Consider the following 14,142-nt stretch of genomic DNA (forward strand, 5'->3'; position numbering starts at 1 on the left):
CTAACACTGTATGTACATATATACGCAACATTGTCAATTTATGCAACATTTTTACAAGCAATTTCCCACTAATAGAATGCATTTTTGTACATGATCTTCGCTGATTATTTTCATATGCATTCTTTGGTTGGCTGTTACAAAATTCAGTGACATGTCAATTTCAAAGGAGAGCTGTGTTTTAGTTTGGGTTTAGGAAGTGCAAATTTGCTTTGTGAATTTCTCTCCCATCCTTACCTACAATCCCCATTGGAACAAAATTAAATATTGAAAACACTTTTGCTGCTAATTCTGTAAAACAGGCAGCAGATATAAACAAATGAATCCAGGAAGGCGACTTAATTGCTATGTCTTCTCCCAACGCCCCTTGTATTCAATGTGAAATTTTCGGGGACATGATAAATCTCTACTGCATCTTCCTATTAAGATTGACATCTCACCGGCAATGCGTTATATGGAATCGAACACAATTCATTTCAGATCAAAGGTAACATTAACAAAGAAAAGAGTCAGGGGTACATGTTTCAAAGGAGGGTTATTGTTACAATAAACCAGAAGTGGATTACTCAGATTACTCTGAGCATGTCATGTATATTTTTCATTAGTTCAGGAGCACAATGTTGCTATGCTATCAACTGAAAATCATTGTCATTACAATTAGAGATTTCTTCCAGACTTGTATTTTCTAGCACAGAAATGATTTTTAGGCAGGTTCACATACAAACTCCATTTATTTTAACCGCTTCAATTTTAATTTAAGCCAGGGAAGAATTGTTCCATTCTCACTTAGTGCAATGCATCAAAATATTCAAGAGAGTTGTTATATCTTTTGGTCCAAATATGGATAATCATAAGGTGAGTCTTTTTTTTCCAAATTAGTAAAGGAATCATTTGAAAAATTAAACTGATTCTTCAACAGAATCCTGGAAGCAAAGCACTCCTACCAAAACTGAACCTCAGCTAACTGACAGTTTTTTTCTTTAAAAGGCTATTATTTAAAACTTCTGTACTGAGTAGCACTTGAGAGGGGCGGAAAACAGGGACACAGTCTATCCAAATTTCTCACACTGAGCTAATTATGCTTGATTGATTTTTAAATTGGTAATTTTGATCTAACAAAATGTGAGTTAAAGTTCTGTAACAAAACCCTGTTCCATTTCAGTGTATTTTTAGTTGGGAGAGTTGAACACTCGGCGTCATGCTTTATTCTATAGAGGAGTTCCTTCATTTTAATTTGCAAATGCAAACTCAAAAGTCTACTGTGACCATACTAATACATAGGCATCTGGCATATCTGATCATTCTAATTTAATTTGTGCACTGAGCTGGGTTCCTACCTTTTGTCCCTGCACATCTGTTGTGATGTGATCTGCCTCCCCATTCTCTGTCTCCCCCATCTTCACAAGGCTGACATCTATAGTGCCAAACGTTTTCCCACCATCCGTACTCCTGAAAAAAAAATAATGGAGAGAGGGAGGAGAGATTTATGAGATTTATCTTTTTGCTGGTGTAGCATTATCATTAATTAAATCCATTTCCTTCAGTCTGAAAACTGGAAAAGTGCTGGACAAATCCTTATTTGCAATGGCTGCTTTAAAAGATGAACCTACACTGTATACATTTTGAAATTCTGCGAAAGGTGAAAAAGTAAGGCTTCTGTATCCAAGCTCACTTTTAGAATTTAGAATCCTGTATCACATCATTGTATAGATCGGAACAGAACAAAAAACACTAACATCACAAATTTTATCAGCAGCAACTAGCCACATTTCTGTCTCTACAAGGGTGGAGTTAAGATGCAGTATTGAAGGTTTTCTCGAAGCTACAAACATGAGCCTGACCAAACTGCGGGAGGCAGTGGAAGACAGGAGTGCCTGGCGTGCTCTGGTCCATGGGGTCACGAAGAGTCGGACACGACTAAACGACTAAACAACAACAATTGAAGGACCTTGTACTGTAATCTGTAAGTTACTGACTCAGAAACCTCCCAACTGTAATTTGGTCTGCATGGTTTCAGAATGTATATCAGAAGTAATTCATTTATAAAAGAAATGAACACTTAAAAAAAAACATTTAAAAAAACAAAACAAAACAAACAAAAAAGATGTTTAAATCTCAGCTGAGTCATTTTCTGTAGTACAAATGCAATATGCTCCAGACAACAGGATGGAATTCAATCAGTGCCTAAAAGACAGTAATAAAAGTTGTCTTGCAGCTATATCATTCAGCAGGGAGTTCCACAGTCTGGGTGCCACCACGAAAAGGTCCTCTTTGGTAGCCATCCATTGTTCCTTAGCTGGCAGTGGCAACCAGAGAAGCACCTTTAGAGAAAATATTAACAAAACTGGCAGTTTCCTGCAGGAGAAGGCAGTCCTTCAGATACCAAGGATAGAATGCAGAATTTCAATGCTATAAATAGAGAGGGTGCATTACCCTGTGCGCAAGACCAACACCAGACATTTTTGCCATAATTTGATTTCATGACATCATGATGCACACTATGCACACACAACTCAGTCCTCCACATTAAAGCAATCAATTAACATATGGAACAGTCTTCCAAAATCCGAACCTACAAGGTGGGTTGTAATGCTCTTACACCACACCATAGGCAGGAATGAGAGATGACAGCTCTGGACCTCTGCGGATCTCTTAGCCCAGCATCCCTGACTGGTAGCATATGATAAAGGACTAAATTTCACTGGTTAATCTGTACTAGCAAATCATGCAGATTACATTTTGGCTTCCTAATTCTGTTTTAAACTATTATGGTAAACTCCCCTTTGATTTGAATCATAATAGTCTATTATATTGACCTTATTATACCTCTCTGCCTCCCTCCCTTCACAAGTAGCACTAATAAAAGAGCCTTCACTAACCAAGCAATCTGTTTATGCAAGGAGAATGTGAATATGCAAAAACAAAGAGTAGTTGCTAGCTCACATATACCTTTAAAAAGACCAGTTGCCACAACAGATGTATTGGTCAAAAATGTCAGTTTACAGCAGATTAGAATGTTTTGATGAAAATGCTTAACTTCTGACTCATTGCCAGTTTGCATTAAATATTCAGCTATTAAACTATGGATTACAGACTGTCACAGGTTTAATCCTGTCGGTTGCTATAAATTTCAGATGCAATGAAACTGTATGTAGCCTGCCAATCATATACCATAAGGCTACGAATGAAATCTTCTCTCTTTCTGTCTCTCTTTTGCAGTAAACACATCCACTCCCACCAAACAGAACAGGTAATTTATTTAACAAGGAACAACTTAGATGTTCATGATTTATTGATCAAGAAGTTCACAATGCAATACCAGAAGTGACGCGATTAGAGTACACTTAGAACCATAACGAAAGATTTAGATAAGTACAGTGGTACCTCGGGTTACATACACTTCAGGTTACATATGCTTCAGGTTGCAGACTCCGCTAACCTAGAAATAGTGCTTCAGGTTAAGAACTTTGCTTCAGGATGAGAACAGAAATCATGCTCCAGCAGCGCGGCAGCAGCAGGAGGCCCCATTAGCTAAAGTGGTGCTTCAGGTTAAGAACAGTTTCAGGTTAAGTACGGACCTCCGGAACGAATTAAGTACTTAACCTGAGGTACCACTGTAATGTAAGTGAGATATAACTTTCGAATCACCTTTATAATGGTTTTATAGCGATAGGTTATATTTTTAATTTCATTTATAGACTTTCGAGATTTCTATTTCTGTTTACTGCCATTGCTATCCTTATGCATGAAAACAATCAAGAAGTATATGGAAAGAAGAAATATGGTCATTGCCCATACAAATTGTTCGAAGAGTTATTCCGCAGGTTGTAAAGCTGTAAACAGATCAAATCAGTCAATGCAACTGAGAAAAGCCATCATCTAGGATAGTTAGAAGAAAAAAACACCTGCAGATTCATCTTGTCTTTTTATTGTCTGAGATTGTTCCCATTGTTTGATGCTGTTTTTAGAGACCAGGCATACTGAGGACAAGTTCTACACAGCTATGGAACAGAATGGAATAAATACTTGGTATTTATAAATCCCCCAGCAGACGTGGGGATACAGGGCATAGCCCATAACTGGTTGTGCTCTTTTATCTCTGGTCAGGGACAGAGGGTGGCACTAGGGAGGGAAATGTCGTCGTGCCACTCCTTGGTGTGTGGAGTGCCGCAGGGCGCAATTCTCTCCCCGATGCTTTTTAACATCTTTATGCGCCCCCTTGCCCAGATTATCCGGAGCTTTGGGCTGGGCTATCACCAATATGCTGATGACACTCAGCTCTATCTGCTGATGGATGGCCACATCAACTCGGCCCCGAACACACTGACCAGATGCTTGGAAGCTGTAGCTGGATGGTTTTATGGGAGCCAATTGAAACTAAATCCTTCAAAGACAGAGGTCCTATGGCTAGGTCAGGATGGCATGGGGATGAGGGACCAACTCCCTTCTCTTGCGGGGGCCCAATTCGTGCCATTGCCTTCCGTTAAGAGTTTGGGTGTAATCCTTGACACCTCCCTTTCCATGGAGGCGCAAGTTACAGCAACAGCCAAGGCGACATTTTTCCACCTTCGCCGCATCAAGCAGTTGGTCCCTTACCTTTCCCGCCCCAACCTGGCCACAGTGATCCATGCGACGGTCATCTCCAGGCTTGACTACTGTAATTCGCTCTACGCGGGGCTGCCCTTGAAGCTGTCCCAGAAACTCCAGCGGGTACAGAATGCTGCAGTGAGGCTCCTCACGGGGTCTCTGCCATGGGAGCATATTCACCCAGTGCTTTTCAAGCTACACTGGCTCCCGGTGGAGTACAGGGTCAGATTTAAGGTGCTGCTTTTGACCTTTAAAGACCTTCACGGCCTAGGATCCTCGTACCTACGGGACCGCCTCTCCTGGTATGCCCCATGGAGAGCCTCAAGGTCCATAAATAACAACACCCTAGTGGTCCCAGGCCCTAAGGAAGTTAGATTGGCTTCAACCAGAGCCAGGGCCTTTTCAACTCTGGCTCCAGCCTGGTGGAACGCTCTGCCTCATGAGACCAGAGCCCTACAGGATCTGATTTCTTTCCGCAGGGCCTGTAAGACAGAGTTGTTCCGCCTGGCCTTTGGCTTGGAGCCAATTTGATTCCCTCCCTCCCTCTCTTTCTTTTTTCTTTTCCTTCTCCTCCTACGATGAGGCTACATTTTAATATTTTTATGTTCCATTATTTTAATGTTGTATTTTATTTTTGTTTTTAAGTTGTAATCATTCATCTTGTTTTTATTATTGCTTGTAAGCTGCTCTGAGCCCGGCCTTGGCTGGGGAGGGCGGGGTATAAATAAAAAATTATTATTATTATTATTACTGTGGCTCATAAATACCCTATTTCCCATTGGAAAGCACGGCTCCCTACCTTGTGAAATGAGGAAAAAGACAGATATATGGTTGCTATGGTTATTAGGTTTTGGCCAAGGCATGGAGCAATACACCAGTGCCTCCAACGGCTAAGTGCTCTGACAAGGCCCTGAGAGTACACGTCAGTTGCCCAAAGACAAAGAGAATCTGTATCTGAACAGCATAGTGCAGTAAATTTGTGTGATTCAAAACATTTTCTCCCGACCTGCCATTTACCAATACAGAACCAAATCTCAGTTGTAAGTGAAGGAGGGGGGAAAATGAACATATCAGCAAGCAGGAAGATGTGTTGGTGGAACAGAAATATTTAATTCTTCACTGGATTCCATTTTAGCTTAATCTCGTTTTCACACAAGCAGGGCTTACACCCTTCCAGATGCCTTCATTTTTGCTGCTTGTAAGAAGTTTGCATTGGGTTAGGCTTTTCTGTGTTGCGTTTTCCCCAGACTTTTTGTATCGCTCTAAACCTCTGATTAATCTTTGTTACCACTTTTGGAAGAGTTCATTTTTCCCTTAATCAGAACTGTTCCTTGTGATTTTTACACACAGCTACCTTTTCTGTGTCCCCCCCCCCTGCATTTTGGCTGGTTGCAGGCCTGAAAGTAACACAGAATTCTTTGTCACAACTATAAACAAGAACTTGACAATCTCTTCTGCTGGCTTTGCAGTTATTCAGACTTTCAACAGGATTTGGGTTTGCTTTTGCAGCTGCTTCCTCAGGGCTTTAATCCCTCTCAAGGGAGGGTGGGCTCTCAATGCAAAAGTCTGCTTTTCCCTTTCACCACAAGAAAGTTACTATCTACAGTCTCTGAATCAAAGTTGTCTGCAAGCTCATGGAGCAACACAACAAACACAGTCCCTCCCCTAAGATGCTCATTTAATACTTGGTGGCCAAAACAAAACAAAATTGCACCGTCCAACACTTTCTTCAGCTTGCTAAATCATTTCCTTCAATTCTTTTCCCATTACAGCCTTTGATTGTTCAATCTCAGCCAAACAATCCTATCTTTTTTTCCTTAGCTTCACCTGCCCCATTCAGAAATCTGTGCAACCCCTATAAAACATGAGTAAATTTATTGTGATTTCTCCTCCTGTTCACTAGCAATACTCAGACCTGTGCAGAGGTACGGGGGGAGGTGGGTACACTTGTCCTGGGTCTCAGTAGGATAAGCTGGTCAAGGGACCCTGCCAGGGACCAGCTGTTTGTTTGTTTGTTTTTATTCGTAATTTTATTCTAACAGGACTTCCACCCCCAGCCTCAGACAAGCTCTGCACAGATCTGGCAATACTCTTGTATAATTTAGATCTACATTGGCTCCCAGTACGTTTCTGAGCACAATTCAAAGTGCTGGTGCTGACCTTTAAAGCCCTAAATGACCTCAGCCCAGTATACCTGAACAAGTAGCATCTCCACCCGCATCATTCGGTCCTGACACTGAGATCCAGTGCCAAGGGCCTTCTGGCAGTTCCCTCACTTTGAGAAGCGAAGTTACAGGGAACCAGGCAGAGGGCCTTCTCCCATCAGATGTCAAAGAAATAAACAACTATCTGACTTTTAGAAGACATCTGAAGGAAGCCCTGTTTAGGGAAGTTTTTAGTGACTGATGTTTTAATGTATTTTTAATCTTTTGTTGGAAGCTGCCCAGAGTGGCTGGGTATAAATACATCTCATCATCGTCATCATTATTATTCATTGTGGAATCTCTCTTCCATGCTAGCTTGCTGCTCTTTTGCCTCCTTCAGTTCCACTGAAATCTGCCACATATCTGTTGATTTCCTTTAGACTACAGTGGGTTACATACGCTTCAGGTTACATACGCTTCAGGTTACAGACTCTGCTAACCCAGAAATATTACCTCGGGTTAAGAACTTTGCTTCAGGATGAGAACAGAAATCGTGCAGTGGCAGCGGGAGGCCCCATTAGATAAAGTGGTGCCTCAGGTTATGAACAGTTTCAGGTTAAGAACGGACCTCTGGAACAAATTAAGTACTTAACCCGAGGTACCACTGTATTTCAGTCCACTGACTCCCCCTTCCACCTAATAGAGCTCTTTCTTGCTTCCAGGTTACATGCCAGCCTTAAGATTTCACTTCCTTTTTCCCGAACTAGAACCTGGAGAACAAGATTCCTGAAGCAAGGAATCACTTTATATGGAGTATTCAGAGTAGCCTATCTTACAATAACTAACGTATTCTTAGCAGCCATGCTAACTCTTTTACATATGCTTTCACTCTCTCTCTTATCTCATTTCATCCTTTTCCTTGTCTCCTCGGCTGCTATCTTTTTGAACTTTCGCTTTCCAAGAAGCACACACTACCTGTCATTCACTCTAACTCTGCCCAGAATTCCATCACACGCCCCTGTTGCCAATCATTATTCCACTCACTCCACTCAGGAACCCAGAGAAAAAAGAAAAGCTGATGGCATATTTGCATGTTCATACTGAGTTATGACACTCAGGCTTTCACAAGCATCACCCTCCCTCATAACACAATACACACAACTAAATCCTGCAGTCTAATAAAATATATACATTGCTCTTAGCAGCAATCCTTGATGAAAAGAACAGGTTTTTATTTTTATTGCAAAATCCTTAATTCATTCTGTAAACCGCCATTTCCATGCAGATTCACCAATTAAAACTGTGAAACCCTTTGCAGATTTTCTGCTTCCAGATAGTTCTAGTGATAAATAAAATGTCATTGAACAGATTTTACTATTCCTTTTGTTCACCCTAATATAAAATGCTATTACACACTTTGCCAAAGTTCATCTCCACTTTTCTAATGTTTTGCCAAGTATATGGAGCCAAGATGACACCCATCTGCTTCACTTTGGCTTGTCACTACCAGAAAGAACTATTCTATGTTAGCTGTATATAACTGAATAAATAAAGTTAATTTGTGAGGAGAGAAAGAGTGCAAAGCCCCATATTAATTGCATTTCCTAAGGAATAAACATGCATTAAAAAAAAAACCTGCAGGTGTTTTGAAAGCCTAGCCATCAATTAAGCATGCATAATATGATTTGTGTTTAATGCTCTCTGAATTCTTTGAATCTCTGAACCACAGCTTCTCAATTTCATGTTGTATCTCAAAAATAAAAATAAAGCAGAAGCTGCTTCATACTGAGTTGGACCACTGGCCCAATTAACTGTGTGTTTACTGACTGGCAGTTTCTTCCAGCCCTCTCTGGAATTGCCTGGGGTTGAACCTGGAACCTGCTGCATGCAAACCATGTGCTATTCCACTTAACCATAGCCCATAAAGATGTATATATCTTAAACATGTACTACTGGAGGTAATAAAAAATCTGTTGGCCTAAGCAGCACACAAAACCCACCAAGTATTTAAATTGGAACTGAACAGCAGTAGAAGCAATATATATAGCAATCCATTTTTATTGTTATTATTGAAAATCAAGTAAGTTTGAATTTGGGGCACATGTAGGATACCATTAGCTCACTGGGCATATATCTATCCTGGCTAGTAAGTAGTGAGGTCCTGTTCCAGCTGCTTTCATCATCACTCAGAGAGGGCAAGGCCAATTGAAACTGATCTAATAATCATGGCAAGACTGCGTCCCCAGCCTCTCAAATTCTGAGTGTATTTAAAAAGCAGCCCCCAAGAGCAGTCAAATACATATCCTTTTGCCTGCAAAGGATTGGCCTGCAACTCATTGGCATCTCAGTAGATATAGCGCTGAATGACCAAGTCATTAATCACCAAGAAGAACTCCATAAGATGGCACTTTGCAGACATAATTGCAGCTGTTAGGAACAAATTACTCATTGCCATCACTGCTATAGCAGAGCCCAGAATATAGATAATTTTTACATGTCTATTAGCTAAGATGTGAGTCATCTGGCCTCCACAGCTCCTTCCTTGATTAGTCAGTTATCGGGTCCAATTCTTTGAGGAAAGGGGAAGAGATAATATAAAAGCCTGTATTAAATTAATGTACTATAGTCTTGGGTGCAGTTGGTCCAGATGGGGTACTATTCTGGTTCCTAACAATTGTGTAGCTCTTCCTCCATCATTACAACTTCATTCTCCTTTTTAAAAAAATTAAATAAAATGATGAGTTTGCAACTTAGCTTCAATTCACTATAGATCCCTGCAAAATTTGATTTGTTAATTTTTTTTGCAGAAGTCAAATATTCATGCTCCCCAAATTCAGACTCCAGTCCCTAAACCAAAAATGTATCCAGGTCTGTATGGATAAACAGATGGAATTAAGCAAGTTATTATTTATTACCAACCCCCACCCCCCCCCAATAACCCCTACAAAACCACAGTTCCATGGGAGGGAAGCATGTATACAGAAGCATAAGAGCAGCCCTGCTAGAACAGGCCAAAGACCCATGTCTTCCAACATCCTGTTCTCACAGTAGCCAAGTGTATATTCCATGCTTTCTTCTTGTTACCTTTAACCATGGTTTAGAGCAGGGATAAGCAACCTAAGGCCTGGGGGCCAGATGTGGCCCAATCGCCTTCTCAATCCGGCCCGTGGAAGTTCCAGGAATCAGCATGTTTTTGCATGAGTAGAATGTGTCCTTTTATTTAAAATGCATCTCTAGGTTATTTGTGGGGCCTGCCTGGCGTTTTTACATGAGTAGAATGTGTGCTTTTATTTAAAATGCACCTCTGAGTTATTTGTGGGGCATAGGAATTCGTTCATATATATATTTTTTCAAAATATAGTCTGGCCCACCACATGGTCTGAGAGACAGTGGCTGAAAAAGGTTGCTGACCCCTGGTTTAGAGGTACACGTTCAATTACACCAACTATGGTTAACCCTATGAAATACTCAACCATGATTAAAGCAGGCCAGATACAGGAGCAGGGAATTCACCCCAAAGAGGGGAGAGAAGGAAGCAATGGAAAGCAGGCCAACAACCCTATTTCACTTTCAACTATGTTTAATAAACTGGCAGAATTATGGGTTAGGGAGAGGCAGAACTAAAATAAAACGAAACACATTCACATGCTTAAATATCCTGTAGTTGACTTAAGCTTTGTGCATTGTAAGAATGGGAGCACTTGAGACAGATATCTGATAAGCAAAATGAAACAAACCATGAATTGTTGTTTATTAAATTGATAGTGTTATGTATTGTTACTGCATTACTGTATTTAGACTTCGGTTTCCATGTGAAACGCTTTGAGCACAGATTTACTTGTGGAACAAGTAGTATAAAATTAAATTGACAATTATATATACCTTTAGTTTCAAAACACAGCCAAGTAACAGTCATTAAATGTCACAGGTTGTTAATCTGACATGATTTGCTATTGACAGCAAGAGACCTACCTCAGGCTGAGTGTCAGTGGCTGCTCCTTTGATTTCACCAAATCACCTACTTTAAATGTAGTACAACCCAGGAAGCTTCGCTAGAAACCAAAGGGAATAAAAGAAGAGAGGTGGGATGAGGTGGGATAGAGGAAAAAGGAAAGCACCTTCATTTAATTTCTCAAGCTGTAATGGTTTATCTTTTAACCTCACACCAGCAAATCTTTCCTTGGTAGCAAGGGAAAAATATTAAATAGAAAACTATTCTCTTGATCTGTTATCTGGGGGAATGCCTTCATAGATCAGTGACACTATTATCAATAATTTGTAAAGCTGAGGCAAGAACCTCTTTTTCATAAAAAAGCAAAGAGAATGACAGCCTGACAAATAGGATGCTGAACATGTACAGCTATAAAAAAGAATGTTTTGTTTTCATCACAGGGCTTATTTTTTCCTATTCGTGGGGTTTTTATATCACAAGTAATGTTAAATCTGCAGAATCTTAAGGCTGTTCTTCTTGCTACAATAATTTCTCAAACCCTGAGGCACTATCATCCTTATTTGCCAAATATAAGCATATTTGTTTTCCAGAGATATTTTTATGTAGCACTTAGAACATGATATTAATAGCAATGTTACATTTCTCCAGTTCATCACGTTGTTTGAGGCATTCATTTCTGTATTTCCATTCCAGGAAGGCCAATTTAATTCTAGTACAGATGCAGGGAAATGTATCCATCCAACTATACTGATAAGAGTTATATTGACCTACATTTTTCTGTGCCTCTGAACCAGTGGCAGCCATTTGCATCCTTGTGCAATGCAAACTGTTCAGTGCAAAAAACAAAAACTAATGCATCTTCATCTCCACATTTTTCATTTTCTTTAAGAGTCAATTTTAATAGATAACTTGCCAAAGATCTCTGGCTTTTTTGGTGTTGGTTGCAAGATGCTTGGTATAGCAATAGTCCTCTTCAGTTCACACTCCACAAATGTATGGTTTAAAATCTCGCTTCCATCATAACCTTTTTGATATCTTTGACTATATGGAGAATTCAAACGTGTCATACCACAACTTGCTCATATAAGGATTACAAAACCTTCTTTTTTATAGGGTCTTGCATTGGCCTACAGAACTTACTTCTCTGCCTCATGCCCCAGAGGTTCGTAAGCTTCCACCACGTCTATTATACAGTACTAATCTATTTCTAAGTAGAATCTGCCTCTAGAGTGGTTCTTAAGGAGTGTATTATAGTCTTTCTGGCCCCTCTAGTCTCCCTGGACATAGGGATACTTCTCAAGCTCCCCTACACCCACACAGTCAATGTTGTTGTTGTTTAGTTATTTAGTCATGTCCGACTCTTCGTGACCCCATGGACCAGAGTACGCCATGCACTCCTGTCTTTCACTGCCTCCCGCAGTTTGGTCAAACTCATGCTGGTAGCTTCGAGAACACTATCCAACCATTATTGACAAAGTCAATAATGAGTCCCAAATACTGATGGGTTTTGAACTAACCAGAATATATGAATATGGAAACGCTTTTGTTTTTGTTTACTGCTCTCACACAGGAATAGAAAAACAATACTGAACACAGGCAGTTGTGGGGTGGGGGAAAGAAACTAGCAAGATAAATAGAGTACATTTCTGTACAAGGTTTCCCTATGTGATTGTTTGAGCCATTGCTCCATTATTAACTAAGTGTTAGGAGCTGGAGTCAGGCTTAGGTCAGCAATAAAACAGTGAAGCACCTAATGTCAGTGAAGTTAACTATTCAAAGAAATAAAACAGCTCAGTACTAGTGGTGGCAGCAGTAGGTCTTGCCCCAATGAGGTAGTTGCAAGGATTGAAGGTCCCCAAATTCCCATTGCTCTCTAAGGTTCCTCCCCTGGTTCCTTTCCAAAGGCTTTATTGTCTTGTATCTCATTGCTGTACCCTCTTCATTCCTTTTTGTGTTCTGGGAGACCGGGGGGAGAGGAATGGGTCACAGCAAGAGGAGACTCCCTGGATTCCTCAGCTGCCTACCTCATCTCTGCCTCCTGGCCCACCCTCCTCTGAGTCTGGACTGCTCTCTGCCTCAGCCTCTTCCTGCTCACTAAACCCTGTTGCCTCTTTAGTTTCCAATAACTCCTCCTCCCAGTCTTCTCCCTCTGACCGCACATTATCGTCTCACCACCAATCCCCTGGCTCTTCTTCCCCTGGGGGTTCCCACCACTCTGCTGTGTCCAGCTAGTCCATGACACTAAGCAATCATACTAATGTCTTCTGATGGGCAGAACCGCCCCCACCCCCCAAAAAATGTGCAGCAATGTGATATTTACCATTGGTACTCAAGCCCTTTTCAAAAGAACTTTGTGGAAAGAGGAGCTAAGTTTCCAGGCTGTTGACCATGTCAGCTTTTAGGAGATTCAGTAAATTTAAGAAGGCATGCTAATCAGAGATGAAAGTACTGTAGTTAGAAAAAGGGATGGAGGGCACTGAGTCAGAAGAAGACATAGGGCCTATCCACACTTCCTCTTTTCCCACTAGTTCCCCCCAAGGAAAACTGCTCTTTACTGCTCAGTTGGAACAAATGGCAATCTGGTTTTCCACAGATTGATCTTTATCCCGATTTAGAGCTAGCGTGGGTTTTCTCTGGGAAAGGGATGGGGCAAGGGGAAAACTGCTCAGACCCTTTCTAGGCACGGGACAAGTGGAAGAGCAGACAAGCCCTAAGGCATTGATTGTTCCAGTGTGAACACCCTAATAAACTATGGATAATAAGGTAGCAATTTAGCATCAGCTAATATTTTAAAAAGAATAATCTTTTTCTTCTTTCAGATGCCTTTTGAAAATTCAGACATCCTTTGAATTACTTTTTACCAGTCAGTATCTATTATTTCTTTAATTGGTATTTTTATTTATTTTATCTTAATTTTGTGGAGAGGGGTTATTGTATTTTACTGCCTTGTTGCACTTTTACAAAAGTGTGGTCTATAAACCAACCAATATTTTTTAAAAAACCCCCAAAGCATTTCCTTACGATACCCACTTACCAACAATTCATACAGATAGTGTATATACCTTTTGTACAAATCCCAAGACAAAGAACTGCTATGTCGTCAGTTTTATGGACAAGGAGATATTTTGCAGAATTTGCATATACAAAGGAAGGTCATAAATATCTGGTGAGCATAATGTTGAATGCAAAGACCTATAAGAACTTCGCAAAATGTATACTAAGTTGTATGATGTATATTCATCAATGAAATTAATACTTACCCCAGTATCTGTCCTTGGCTCTTTCTGTTCTGCCAGAATGCTGGTGCGGACCTAGAAAAAGAAAGTAGGGCTTTTATTGTACTAGGATATGCTTCCTACTACATTCTAAGATATTTTCAGGTATCCATTTTGAAAAAAACTAATCTTCACAATTTTCTGTTTGTTTGGATTCCAACCCAAATCTACTTGCAAAGCAACAAAC

The 14,142-nt window shown here is 40.4% G+C and overlaps 1 protein-coding gene across 5 annotated transcripts in view; it reads right to left on the reverse strand.

The window, feature by feature from the left end:
- The window catches only part of INPP4B (inositol polyphosphate-4-phosphatase type II B), a gene marked incomplete at its 5' end in the record, with an annotated part of 263,717 nt that overhangs the window by 91,975 nt on the left and 157,600 nt on the right, over nt 1-14,142 (reverse strand). For all 5 annotated transcript variants that reach the window (XM_081925958.1, XM_081925959.1, XM_081925960.1 and 2 more), the window contains 3 exons: nt 1,335-1,446; nt 10,701-10,780; nt 13,941-13,991. In XM_081925958.1, coding sequence (XP_081782084.1) covers nt 1,335-1,446; nt 10,701-10,780; nt 13,941-13,991 — 243 coding nt within the window. The remainder of the gene's footprint in view (nt 1-1,334; nt 1,447-10,700; nt 10,781-13,940; nt 13,992-14,142) is intronic.

The sequence above is a fragment of the Podarcis melisellensis genome (assembly GCF_964234715.1).
Source record: "Podarcis melisellensis genome assembly, chromosome: 9".
In the NCBI taxonomy this organism is placed as follows: Eukaryota; Metazoa; Chordata; class Lepidosauria; order Squamata; family Lacertidae; genus Podarcis; species Podarcis melisellensis.